Source organism: Schistocerca nitens, chromosome 1 (assembly GCF_023898315.1).
Source record: "Schistocerca nitens isolate TAMUIC-IGC-003100 chromosome 1, iqSchNite1.1, whole genome shotgun sequence".
Taxonomy (NCBI): domain Eukaryota; kingdom Metazoa; phylum Arthropoda; class Insecta; order Orthoptera; family Acrididae; genus Schistocerca; species Schistocerca nitens.
In genome coordinates this window covers 965,692,315-965,707,055 of record NC_064614.1, presented here as the reverse complement: position 1 = coordinate 965,707,055, position 14,741 = coordinate 965,692,315, and the positions used below count along the sequence as shown (strand labels likewise).

The window sequence follows — 14,741 nt, the reverse complement described above, 5'->3', positions numbered from 1 at the left end:
CATTGCAGAAATGTAGTCCTGAATCACACTGACTTGCATCTTTGAAACATTGTTTCTATGGATAGCTGTTAAATAAGGCACATGTAGGAAGAAGGTACAACCGAAGGTGAGCTTGCTCAGAAAATAGAATTTCGCAAATCATACAGTATGGTAATTAAAATATATTAAAGCCAATGGTACCTGTTAACAAGTTGTCAGGGAAGTAAGAAAATATATAACAAACAATATGGAAACACAATAAACTAAAGAAAAAAAGAAGAGCTGTTCAAAAATGTGTCCTGAGGAGTAAATGTATGGTGCGAGTTACATTCTTAACAACAAATAAGTTAATATTCTGCATTTTGCTCTTTCACTTCCTTATTTTCTTAAAAAGATGAATAAATGAGGATTAATAGTGGAAGGAGTAAAGCTAACCACTCACAGTATAATTGAGGCACTGAGTGGTCGACAGGAGCTCATGAGCTTTCGGCCAATATTCTTCTTCAAAGGTAACTAACCTCTCTCTCTCTCTCTCTCTCTCTCTCTCTCTCTCACACACACACACACACACACACACACACACACACACAGAGAGAGAGAGAGAGAGAGAGAGAGAGAGAGAGAGAGAGAGCACTGCTGAAGCTAAGCAAATTGTCTTCAACAACACATTCTGCCAGTGGGTGGTCAACGTTGTTCTTGTTCACAGTCAGGCAATGGCCATACCCACTTTAAACACTGTGCAAACATTACAGCGTTACGCCATGACTGCTTTCACAAGTAGCCCTGCCTGTAACAGTGCAGGATATGTCTATTATGGGTATGGAAGCACTGGGTGGTTGCATAAGACAGGTCTTGCACCTGGGCCTTCCAAATTGATATGACCTATGTGCCTAGGTATTGGGAATACATTTCATTCAAAAATGGGATAGGATGTAGCTTACATTGAGAAGGCAGTGGAAAATCGTTTTGAGATGGATGGGGAAGATTTAGAAAAAAAATGTCCTTTATTTCTGGGCATGACAATTGGTAGTCAAAGTCCTGGCAAAGGATGTGGTTAATGCCGGATTGGCATTGGATAATAAGGGCTGTGCTCTTTTGCAACTGGTTCACAGAAGTGGTTGGAGGATCAGAGACTTGTGTGGATAAGACAAGGAGTTCTGTTTACAGACTAGATTTTGAGGGTAATGTCACAGTAGACTACGCACAGGATTGCTTGCCACTGCAGCTGTACCATCCATGCGTGCCCAGAATGTATGAGACAGACTTTTTACTACGGAATGGATGGCAGTTATTGAAGTGGAGGTGCTGTTGATGGTTAATGGGCTTGACACTGACAGAGCTTTTTGTGGAGCATTTAAAGTGGTGTACATCAATGTCCAAGAATGCAATACACTTTGCTAAAGATCACCAAGTGAAGAGACAGAAGAGAAGAGGCTGTGGAAGGAAGAAGACAGTGTGTCTTAACCCTGAGTCCAAGTCAAGAAGGTATTATCAACAAATCCAAATGAGATAAGAGATACAGGACCTTAAGTGGCTACAAAGGGTTCCTCTAGATGACACATAGGCAGGTGATATGTGGGTGGGTGCCCACAGTCCTGCCACAGATTTGTTTGTAAATCTCTCCGTTGGAGAAAAAGTAGTTATGGGTATTATTGGTCAGGTGTATTAGGAAGGCGGGGAGGGTTTGGAATCAGCAGGACATTGAGAGAGGAAGTGTTCAATAGTGGCACGATCAAATGTATGGGATACTGGTGTACAAGGAGGTGGCCTCAATTTTGATGAGTAAGGATACAAGTGGGAATAGAGAGTATATGGCTGAAAGATGATGAGGCAACATAGTTGGGATGTGGTGCTGGGACAATTAAATTGTCTGACGTAATACAGCCTTTTATGTGCATATTGTATTAATTCCAAGGAGGTACAATGAAAATATTACTAAGTTGTTGGACAATCTCATTTATAGCTTGTCACTCACTCACACTGAAAACAACCGAAAAGTTGCAATGGAAACGTCACTGAGCTTTTGAAAAATCTTTTTTGTACAATTATCGATTACTTAACACCTCAGCTATAAGGTGAATGGTTGCTCATTTTTACTCTCTGTATTATTTGTATACCAAAATAATCAGTAACCAGTTGCATACAAGAATTTCTAATTTCTTTCAGTGGTTTTAAGCACTTCGCGCCCTTCTTCAGAAGAAGGGCACTAAGCACCTTAAACCGGTTAAGGAAATTAGAATTTCTTTTGTGCAACCAGTTGCTGATTATTTTGGTTTATTCAGATATAGTTGTTGAAGGTGGATAAAATACTAAAATAGATATATTATGCATCCAATCCTATTTTAATTCATAGCAAAATCAGTTGAACTTAAAGTAAAACTGGATTATCTAATCGATAAGACTAATATTAGCAAAAATTACCTACATTAGGAACATAATTTCACTAGCCTGAAGCCAAATACTGTTGCCTTATAATCTAAAACCAATAGACCTCCTTGAGAATGGTCATCAAAGGCTTCAAAAATTTCTTCATAACCATATGCTAAGTACATTACTAAGCACAAAGCTTCAACTTAGTGTTTCAAGACCAGAACTGCTTAATTCACTTAATTCAGAATTATCTATATATTGATAGTGTGTTTTACCACACTAAATAAATGAACATAATTTTTACTCCATTACAATGAAGTTTGTTGCACTATAGAGACAAAAGTGATTATCACAAAAAATTGTTCAAGAATATTCTTGAACTACTGCAATTGTTCAAATGAGTGTATCAATAAATACACTAAAGATACATGGCAGCTACAATTACAGTATGTAATGACTAAGAATATATTGGCACATAAACAAAACCACATTTCCAACATCAAAAGTACCACATAACTTTTACAGAGCAGTCTCACAGATGTGATAAATGCAAGTGAGGAGGTAGTGTACCTAAGTTATTGCATGTTTAAAATGGTTGCATTCTTGACACACAGCCGACAACAAAATGGAGGTAGGTGTATTTTTTTAATTTCCTGAAATCTATTAAGATATCATTGAGTTGTACTTCACTGCATCTACATCTGCATCTTTACAAATCTATAGCTGTTTTGCTTACAAACACAAAACATACTGCAGGAATTTTGAAAATGGAACATAACAAAATACAATACCTTTATAACTAAGAGTACTTAACTCTGCAGACAAAATGACTCAACATATTAAGAAACAAGAGAGAAGTCATGAATGAAAAAGTATTTCCCTCATTAATCACCTTGAAGAGCAAATTCAGAGCAGCCCAACCATACACAAAAAGCTGATAAATGCAGAATTTCATAATGACCTGAGATGCATTTCTTTGAGCTAGCTCTGTAGATTCCAATTAAGCTTGAAAATTTGAGGAGTCTTCTATCACTTATCAGTTTTGAACTTAACAGTAATGTTTACCAAGTATTATCAAGAAAATTTGGTTTGCTAAGAGACAGTAGGATTTTGAGCACAATTTATGTTGTTAGGCTTATCTGATGCCAATTTCTTCACATAGGTGACTGCAGAAGTGTGGGTTATTGGGACCTATTGTTTAATTAATAGCATTCAGAGACAAAAAAAATAGTACTGAGAAATGGTATCAGTTTCTACTTTCACTTAGTTCCTAAATTTCATAAGAACTAAAACTGCAACAAGGTTAAGCTAAACTCAGATGATAAATTGCATGAATTATGGTATTTGCATTATCTGATCCTATTAATATGTACCTTCTCTCTAAAGCAGTAATATGCAAAACACTTTTGCCTACAGAGTTATAAAATATGATTGTCATCTATGAAAATATTACATTCTTATTCTATAATCACAAATCATTAAACATTCATGGAGCTAAGCAGTAGGATAAAAATATAATTCAGAAACGTGAATTATTCATAAAAATATATCTTAAACACCCAAAACATAAACTAGTTTTAGGTGTTAATAACTGGAGTAACAAAGCAACTCAGTTAAAATCACATTCATATAAATATAAATACAGAGGTAAGTAACATAACAATGTTTTCATCTGAACAATAATTATTCTTTCAAACTTGTAAAATATGTTAAAACACTAAATCAATCATATCTCAGATGGGAACACGATATCTGTTATTGTTCTTGATACACTTAAAGCATCTATTCAAATAATATGTATTTCTATACACTTTGATCATCACTGCCTGGTGTAAAAGACTAAATGTATCCATTATTAAGAGTTCTTTCAAAGTATACATAGTTCTGGAAAGCACTGGTAAACCAGAAACTTAAATATCATACCTAGGGCCCCCACTGGTCAAAACTCTTCAGCGGACTGTGGTGTGTGCAGGTCACAGTTGTTTCCATACCTTACATGTTCCTCTCACCTCATGAGCTGAGCTGCTCGTTCTCTATCACGCTCCACTTCCATAGGATGCATACGTTTACGATGCGAGAAGCAGTTTCCTGAGCTGGCAAAAGCCTTAGGGCAGTAGGGACACTGATATGGTCGTGCTCCCGTATGCTGATTTATATGAAACTGTCAAAATACAAAGAACATGAAACATGGCTAAAACATTGGCAAGGGAATGATGTACAAATCTCATCAACAAGTTAACTGTGGTACAAATAATATGTTTTGAGCCCTCCATGGTCTCATCCAATGTACAAACCTGCAGACATTTGGAATAAAACCATAACATCTTTGAAAATATGGTTTACAAAAGGATGGTATTTCATACGACTGAATTTGATGTTTACATATTCATAAACGCGTCTACAAATAGAAAACTGCAGAAGTTTATTTTCTGATTTAATATTTTGTCATAAACATAAAATGTGGAAGTAATCAGCAAGTTATTGATGGACACACATCTTGTTTCATAATGCATAACATCATCTTTGAAAAACTAAGATTCTTCACCTCTCCTGCATCGTCCAGTTTCTATAAGGGTAGAAAACAATGCCATCAGTACAGTGATTGTTTCCAATAATATTCATAGAAGCATATTTTTTCTTTGCCCCTGTTTAGTCATTTACAGAAAACAGAAAATACTGTTGGTGAAACAAAGTCATTTTATCACATCCCATTCTTCAATTTAGAATATTTGACAACCTTGATCTAATCAAAATTAAGTTGTAAATTGCTATTTATTTTTCTGAACAATTATATTAATCTGGGTCCAATTCTTTGCTTTTACAATGCTGCCAGTACGGCATCATTTAATCTTTCTTTTAGCAACTAAATTTACATTCTGCATGTGATTCAAGTGCTACATTCATTTCCAAAAGTACCTTCTACTCTGTTCATTCTCTACTTTGACAATTATTGACAACTTCAACAAAAATCTTATCAAAAAAGACTAATGGTTTAATGACATTTTATATCATATCTTTTCTTTTATGTCTGTTAAAAGCAAGAAACTGAGCGATGCCATAGTGATTAGCACACTGGATTCACATTTGGGATGGTGGCAGTACAATCCCAAATTAGATCTTCAGATTTAAGTTTCTTGTTATTCTCCTAAATTCTTTAAGGTAAATGCCAAGGTGATTTCTTTGAGAAGGACACAGCAGATTTCCTGGGCTTATGGTCCATCTCTAATAGCCTCATCACTGACATGGCATTTAACTCTAATCTTCTTCCGTACTTAAAATAAATAAGACAGGTCAAATACAATACTTGACTGGCAAGAATAAGAATAAAATCACTCCAGATGAAGATACAAAATAATTAGCAGTTCACAAAAACCACCATTTAGTGTTTCTTTATATAGACACCATTATTTACCAGACACTTTCTGAATCATGAAAACAGCTTCAACCAACTCCACAAGTTCAGCCATCTGCAACTTCAGTTAATTCAGAACAGAACCAAAGTCTCCAACACATGTTGCAACACTAAGGATGTAAGGTGAGGTTGTCTCAAAAGTTACAGCCTAAAAGGTTCAATCCAGCTGTACAACACAGACGACAGTAAACGAGCACTGCCAGGCATCAAAACAATTTCTAATCTCAGATTCACATGTAGTCGGTTTTAAATGGTAGATCTCAGTTCTGAAAATGTTAGGCAGTACATTTGTTACTGGCATCAAGAAATTAACTAACAGCAAACCTTTCTGTTCTTTCAACACAATAGCTGTGATTTTTCGGCAAATTGTTTGTCTGAACTTCTTCAGCTCTGATGAACATTTTATCATGTTACGGTATGCACTGCTGTTTAATTAGACACTGAAGATTTCTTAATCCACGTAAAAAATGTAAATACCATATGGCACTGCTGGCTGAGATATCTCACAGGGTGGGTTCAGCCTCTTGTCCTTTTTTCATGATCAATCACGATATAAGGTAAAGCATCCTAATCATTGTCTGATAACAGTATTAAAATACACGTACAAATGTCATCACTAGTTCTTTCAAAGTACTCTGTAATGTCATAAAATGTAAAGTGTGAGACATACTTTCCCCCTTCAGTCACACTCAGTAAGTAAAGGAAACACAGAGCTGGCCATTAGATGATTGTGTGGCACACGTCTGCGATTTTGAGAAGATGGGCATTGGCCAATAGTGTCGTCAGTAGAATTACAACAATACAAAATTAGAAAGAACACTGTAATTAAAATAAAATTAGTCAGTTGCTTCTGAAGTGACCTTGAGTTTATTTTTATACAACAGTGAGTGACTTGAGCAGAAAACATTTTATGGAATTGTATTAACTGGACAAAAGCAAAGTGATGAAAAGTGCATTTTATTATATTTAAAAAATACTTTTACCTAGAAACAACAATGTAGGGAAACATAGATCACTACTTACTGTAAAATAACACATTAAGTTGGAGACATGCATCATTAAAAGACACTAACATATAAGCTTTCAGCCACAGCCTTCACCAGAAAAAAAGAGAGAAACACGCACTATTCATTCACAAGCAAGCGTGAAGCATTGTGAAGCATTGTGAAGCATATTTCACCACTTTTGTGCAAGTAATGCCGTCTCTGAAACGCCTTGAATTTTATACTGTACTGTTGTGTAAAGCCTGTGACTTTTAAAAAGACATATAACTCAATGAACATTCTTTTTATACTAACTGCACTAATATCACATTAACTAAAAGTAACAGCACTTTCCTACAGTTTATCAGCAGAAGTATGTGAATGTTACATGCATAAAACAGTGTCTTAGTTGAAGACTCCATTTGAAAATAAAAAACAGGATAGCAAATGCAGACTAAGATATCCAGACAGGATTGATTTTTCAATGGATCACTGGAATCAAAATATTACCTTATCAACACAGTTTACATGGTGTTAAAGCTTGTTAACCTTTTTGTACCTATGTTGATAAAAGATTCTCATAATTTACCTTCTAAGTATCAAGATAGTACAATTTTTTCTCAGAATCTTCATACATTCTACACAAAATTATTATCTCAGTTGGAAAGTGACAATTTCATTACGTCATCTTCCCTACATGAATAACATCATTTTCATAGATCATCAATGGGCCTCAGCTAATGCAGCCCATCATAGCTGCCACTTCTCAGCTCTGTCTTCTCCCTCCATAGTTATAAATAATGTAAATCTTTCCCCAACTTCTATACTGAGCATGAATGTAAATAGTGTCGACATTATGAGGTGGAGTGCAGCACCTGTCACAAGCCACTGACTGATGGCAGCAATGTCATCATGGAAAAACAGATACTTAATGTCATAAAGCTGGACATGCCAATAAGTGAATCATGAACCTGACTGATGATTCTGCTGGAATTAAATGTAAATAACCAAGTGCCAAGTGGGGACAGGAACAGCAGTGTTACTAATTAACTGGTAGACAAACCGATCCCTGGTGCCGCATGACTCCAAAAAGTTCAGTGGCAAGCCAAATCATACAGTGGCCAACAGCTCCCATGAGGAGTCAAATCAGAGTTAAGTTGTAAATCAAGTGTCTCACAGAATAACAATTTTAGTAGTTAGCTCAGCTGTAGTACATAACACATTCAGTTTATAAACATTCATATAATCCAGATTGAAAATCTGATACTGAAGTACCTTTAGTGTCTACTGTCTCTTCATTTGGTAATACATAGGATGCAGTTAAATTCAAACTTGGCAGGATGCAGGAAAGTTACAGAACCAACCAATGAGCAACCCCAACAGTATCAATAAAAAACCAAATGAATATATCTGCACATGCAATGATTTCAATGCCATATCATAGAGTTACATATGATTCCATGCCCAGAGGAGTTATTGTCTAAATAAGCTGGGGGCTAGTGCTTTTTAAAGATTGAGCCAGCCAAAGCCTACATGCAGCTTCCACTGGAAGAACAATCTAACAACGTCATTGTTAACATGACTTTCAGTACATACAGATACAACTCATTTCTGCTCAGGGTTGCAAGTGCCTCATCAATTTTTCAGCACTATCTTGAGCAGCTAATATAGGGTGTTCCAAACTGTTCAAACTGCAATGTTATTTTATCCATTCTCGATCCTGTTGACACTCTGTGGCTGTTTTTCAATTTAGAGTTGTTGGTGGAGAATGCAACCAGCTACAAATACTTATAACAGGTGGGACTGCAACTGATATGAGGAACATTGTGAAATGTTTGTGTGCCACTGTCATTTATGTAGTATGTATATGCATTTTAGATTTGAACACTTTGTGCTTCATCTTGAAAATGCGTAAAGACCAAAATGATATGAAACATCACCCACTAGAACAAACTGCAGGGGAGGACCGCATACTGCTGATGAACATATCACTTAAACAAGCATGGCTATCTGATGTGGACACGATATGTCAAAACAGGTAGTGGCATTAAAATAAATTTTTAATAGTATTTGTGGCTTCTTGTGTTCTCTACCAACAATCCCAAAATGTGCAAATTACTTTGATAGTATGGTAACATCTGGTCCAACCAATGCGCAAATAACATGTAGCCAATCTGCAAGCATTCTTCACTCAGCATAAAATATTTGGGCCATATTCTCAGTAAGAATGTGCTTAAACACACAGCAGAGCATGTGATGTCATAAAGATGTGAAGTTCACATATTCCGATCAGTGTCAGCAAGGTTTCATGAAATTAAGAAACGACATTTGATGTTTGTGATGACATTTATCCCTGGTAAGCACGTAACAATGGCAACAGAAACTTTGCACTACAGCATAAGAACATATACTCTTACATATAAATGCAGATTAGAGGGAGCAGCCAATGGCCTCTGCATTCAAAAAATTACAGCAGCCTGGGCTAAATTATTCTCTTACAGAAAAAGAAGCCCTAGTCATTATCTGTGAGATAAGGAAATTCCACATTTTCCTGCACGGCAATAGATTTCACCCTGACATAAGCCACCTGATCATCAAGCTTGGTCTGCTTTCTAAGCTACTGGATAAACTGTTCATTTATTGCAAAGGTGGGCCTTATACATTACCAATTACAGTTGTAATACTACTGCGAGCTGAGCTACATCTAACATGGAGTGGTGGTTAACATCACTGGCTGGTATTCTGCAGGTCACCAGTTCAAATACAATCACGGGCAAATATTTGTTATTTAGTATTTATAACACTCTCAGAATTTGCATGGTCTCAAATATTTGATGTTTGTACAAATAGTAGCACTCGTTATCCAGGAGTCAGGTCAGTTCTGTTCTGTCTGTATGTCTGTGTCCGTAACAAATGTACCTTCAGTGCTATGTTTTTGTGCTTCACTGATGACCCTGGTTTTGGATTTGGACTTGATTGTGGTTATGACATGTCAGTACACGAGGGTTGGAACTTAAATAGTGGCAACTATTTATTCACAACTGATACAAAAGAGTTACATGTTTGCCTCTGTTGCTATCCTTCAAAGTAGTCACCAGCATTGGGTAGAACCTGTTGCCAGCGATCTGGAAGGCGTAGTGTATTGTTAACAGAGTCTGTTCTGCTGATGGTGCGAATGGAGCGGTCTACTGCCTGCCAAATCTCTGGAACAGTTCTGAAGTGAATGCCACGAAGTGGTTCCTTCATCTTTGAAATCAAATCAAAGTCACACGGATTTAAGTCCGGGGAGTATGGTGGATGGTACGGTACTTCCCAGTCCCATTGCCCAAACAGAGCAGCCACAGCTTGTGCTGTATGTGCCCGTGCATTGTCGTGCCAAACGATGGGTGGGTTGTACAGAAAGTATCGCCGCTTCTTTTGCAAAGCCGGTTGCAGGTGTAGCTCCGAAAATGAACAGTAATACTGTACACTGACGGTCTGCCGTAGAGGGACGTAAGCGTTAGGATACCACCATCACAGTTGTACACAAGAATCATCATAACTTTAGACTGCTCCATTCACACCATCAACAGAACAGGCTCTGCTAATGGTATACTATGCCTTCCACATCGCTGGCAATGGGTTCTACACAACGCTGGTGACTACTTTGAAGGACAGTAACAGGCGCAAACATGTAACTCTTTTGTATCAATTGAGAATAAATAGTTGTCACTATTTAAGTTCCAAGCCTTGTATATTACTGCCTCCAATCAGCATGTAAAGGCAGCACTTTCTTGTCTGCCCACCTACCCTGAAAATGAGTCTGGCAGACACGAGACTGTGCCTTTCACAACAGACAACAACCTACACCAAGTCTTTGAGAGACTTCAAATCAGCACTCCTGAGATCAATCATCAATCCTGAGGTGCTAACAGTTATAGGGTGGAAGTCCTCTGAAAGGTATTGTTTCGGTACAGCTGGGTTGCCCAGAACACCTCAATAAAGAAACAGACTCTACATACAAAAACTGTATTTCACTGCATCACTGTCTATCATCATACATGGTATCATACTGTTAACAACGGAGGACCAAGAACGTTGAATCATGATTCCACTCTGGAACCAGCCCCAAGTGATCTAGCTGTTCTACACCTCACAGCAGAGGATATCATGGCATGCAGAAATTCCCATAGTGCTTAGAGCCATTTGAACCATGCAGAAATGTTGAATGGTTGGCATTGATACAGGCATTAATGGCTTAGAATCGATATAACCATTAAGAGAGCAATACAAGCCTGCACCGCTTACACCTGGAATAATGTAGCACAGTGCAACTTCCCCCCCCCCCCCCCCCCTGCATCTCGCTGAAACCTGAGCACCCTGGCGAATGGGTTCATATCAGTTTCTTGGGCCCATTCCACAGGGAGCACTGTGACTCTCAGTGGTCAATGTTCTCTCAAATTTCTCCTACATCATGAGAATGTCAACTAGTTCTGCATCAGCCACACTCCAAGCCCCAGAGATGATTTTCACAATGGAGGGCCATCGTCACACCCTGGCTTCCAACAATAGTCCCTGATTCATGACCTCTGCATTTAAACAATTCTGTGGTAGACATGGCATCGAACATCTGACCATTGCCCTACGCTATCGAGTGCCTAACTCAGAGGTGGAGCAGAACTTCTAAGACCCCAACGTGGTAGGCCATACTGGAGTCCCAATTCAGTAAAGCTCTGACCAGTTTCTTAGCTATTTACAGTTTTATCCTAATCAATGCAGGCAACTCGGCTGAAACCCTTTAAGCGTGCAGACTGCGGACCCTATTCGGCATTTTGCATCCAAATTAGCACGCCCAGAGTCTGTGGCAATATAAAACACAGTAGCACTTAAATTGTGGTTAGAAGCACTCATAACAAAAAGGCTTGGAAAGAGATGGAGATGGACAGCAGGGTAGTGCTGGAGGATGATGTTAGTGCTAACTGTGGCAGTGTGTAGGGATATGGTAGTGACAGGATAAGGCTTCTAGGTGCATCATCAGGATGTTGTGCAGAGTGGAGGAAGGGAGGGAACAGTCGAGGGGAAGGGGAAAAGGAGAGGAAATACAAAAGAAGAAGAGAAGAGAAAAGGGCTACGTAAGTGCACCACTGGGATAGAAGGTGTGTGTGTAGTACTGGCGTGTGTGCAGAGAGAGGACAGGAAGATGAAGGCCATGGACTAGCAAATGTTGCGGCCAAGGGGGTTATGGGAATAAGGGATAGGTTGTAGAGAGTGTTCCCAACTGCACAATTTAAATAAGCTGGTGCGGTTGGGAAGAATCCATATAGCACAGGCTGTGAAGCTGCCATTAAAGTGTAGCACAGCGTGTTGGGTGGCATGTTCAGAACTGGGTGGTCCAGGTGTCTCTCGGTCACAGTTTGGAAGTACCATTCATGTGGACAGTTGACATGCCCATGTAGAATGCCACACAGTGATTGAAACTAAGTTTGTAGAAAGACGAAAGTTTGGGAGCAGGAGTGTAGTAGGGACGGACAAGGATACCGTGTAGTTTGTGTGGGTGGTGCATGCTGGGGAGGAGGATATTTCTCATTTAAGGATAGGATGAGAGATAGTCAAAATCCTTGCGGAGAACGTGATTCGTTTGTTCCAGTCCAAGGTGCTTCTTTGCAGCCAGACTGTGGGTGTATGAGGGATGATAGGTGACTGGTGAGACAAAGTATGGGAGATCAGTTTCTAGACTGGGCTGGGAGGGTAATTCTAGTCTGTGAAGGCCTCGGTAAGATCCTTAGCATATTTGGAGAGGGGCTGATTGTCATTACACATGCACCCTCACCAATTTCAGCATTCCTATCTGTTACATGCTTCCTAAAGTACATAAATCCAACCAACCATCCATGACGTTCCATTATGGCTGGTTCTGTGCCCACTGAGTGAATCTCTGCCCTTGTGTATCAACACCTCTGCCTCTCACCCATAACCTAACCTCCTACACAAAAAAACACGAAAGATTTCCTCCACCGACTCCCCACAGTTACTGTTTCTTTACCATCCAGTAACCTGGTTGCCGCTGCTGATGCCATCTCCCTCTACACACTAACATCTCCCATTTCCCCTGGCCGTGCCACACACTTCACTTCCCTATGTCTGTCTGACTCCAAACTTATAACCTCCAATCTGGTCACCATGATCAATTATATCCTCAAACCTTAATTACTTCTCCTTTGAAGCCATCACCTACAAACAAAGCCATGGTTCAACAACAGGCACCTGCATGGCACCATCCTATGCTAAACTATTTACATCCCATCAAGAGGAATCCTTCCTAACAATCCTGAATCCCAAACCCCTCATCTGGTTTACTGGTTCAGATTCGTTAATGATATCTTCAAAATCTGGACCAAAGATGAGGACATCCTAGCCACATCCCTACGAAACCTCAACATCTTCTACGCCACCCACTTCACCTTGTCTTCCTCAGCCCAACAACCCACCTTATACAATGTTGACCTCCATCTCAAGGATGGCTACATAAATACATCCGTCCACATCAAACCTACCAATCACCAGTAACACTTCCACTTCAACAGCTGCCACCTGTTCCACACCAAAAACTGCCTTTCATACATTCTAGCCACCCAATGTCGTTGCATCTCTATTGTGTTCGTCCCTCTCCAAATATATCAAGGGTCTTAATGAGGCCTGTCCTCCTTACCTAATATCCCTTACACACCCATAGTCTGGCCATAAAGTAGTCCTCCTCTAATGATTCAGTAACACCCAGCATTGGAGCAACTGAGTCACATTCTCTTCTAGGGTTTTGAATATATCTCATCCAATCCTGAAATGAGAAATCTCCTCCTCCCTACTACTTACTGTCCTTTCATCCCAGCCCCACTGTCTCATGGCTCACATCCCTGAATGAGCCCAGATGTAAAACGCATCCCATACGTCCCATTACCCCACTACCACACACTCCAGTCCTGTCACTGGCATCTCCATACCCTTCAAAGTCAGGGCTACATGTGAAAGCAGCCAATCTATTCCAGCAACACATACCTACTAGATACCAAGCACCTACATAGTAATTTCCTATTCCCTACTCTGCCCCCCCCCCCCCCTTGACACACACATAGCCATCCACTGCTTCACCAAGTAGCCAAATCCTGTCCACACCACATCCCTGCACTCTCTAACGAGCAGCACTAGCATCTGCTATCACCTTCACCTCCCCACCGCACGCCTCTTCCTTGTTCTTGCTACCCATCCCAGCCAGATTGTTGCTCATGTCGGATGGACTCGCAGTTAGCCTTTAGTGGCCCAAGATAGTGGACATGGATATATGAGTTATTGTTGGGTGTTTTCTTCTTCTGAAAAAGGATTTTATCTGAAAGCTGAAAATATTTCTACGATTCTTTCTCATTGTGCCTGTTTGTGACTCAATACCTCAATACCAATGTGTGGTGAGGAGCAACTTATCCTTTCCATATTGTTATTATTGAATAATGGACTTTCCACTATTTGATGTGTACTTCTGAGACATGCCTCATATTAAATTTTATTTCTAAACACTGGCTACCTTCTTACAAAAACATTCTGAGAATAATTAAGCAAGATTTACTTTGAACTTCTTTTTTATCCTATCTACCACTATACCCTAGATCCCAGTTTCTTTTCCCATAAACAAAAATAAAAAAAAAAATAAAAAATAAATATTTTCTACTGCTGGCATTTACTCATTCTGAGAGAATTTGTTTTTCACAGGGTGAATGGCATTAAGGTTTCAAAGAAATCTTTGAATATTTGATGTGCAGGTGGATAGTCATAAACTGAAGATGTTATTATGGAAGCAAAGTATACATAAATTTCAAAATGTACAAAGATTTACGATTCTCCATTGTGGTGTGCAGGATCTGTACACCACATCAGTAAACATGTTTGCAACTGTTTAACAGATTTTATACCACTGAGTAGTGGTAAAGCAAAATAAAAATCCTTGGAGTGTCCAAAAATAGGTAAGAAAA

The 14,741-nt window shown here is 39.0% G+C and overlaps 1 protein-coding gene across 1 annotated transcript in view; it reads right to left on the bottom strand.

Moving 5' to 3' along the window:
• Positions 1 to 4,201: 4,201 nt before the first annotated feature.
• The window catches only part of LOC126194980 (myoneurin-like), a 118,166-nt gene continuing 107,626 nt past the window's right edge, over positions 4,202 to 14,741 (bottom strand). The window contains exon 7 of the mRNA XM_049933397.1: positions 4,202 to 4,510. Coding sequence (XP_049789354.1) covers positions 4,355 to 4,510 — 156 coding nt within the window. The 3' untranslated portion in view covers positions 4,202 to 4,354. The remainder of the gene's footprint in view (positions 4,511 to 14,741) is intronic.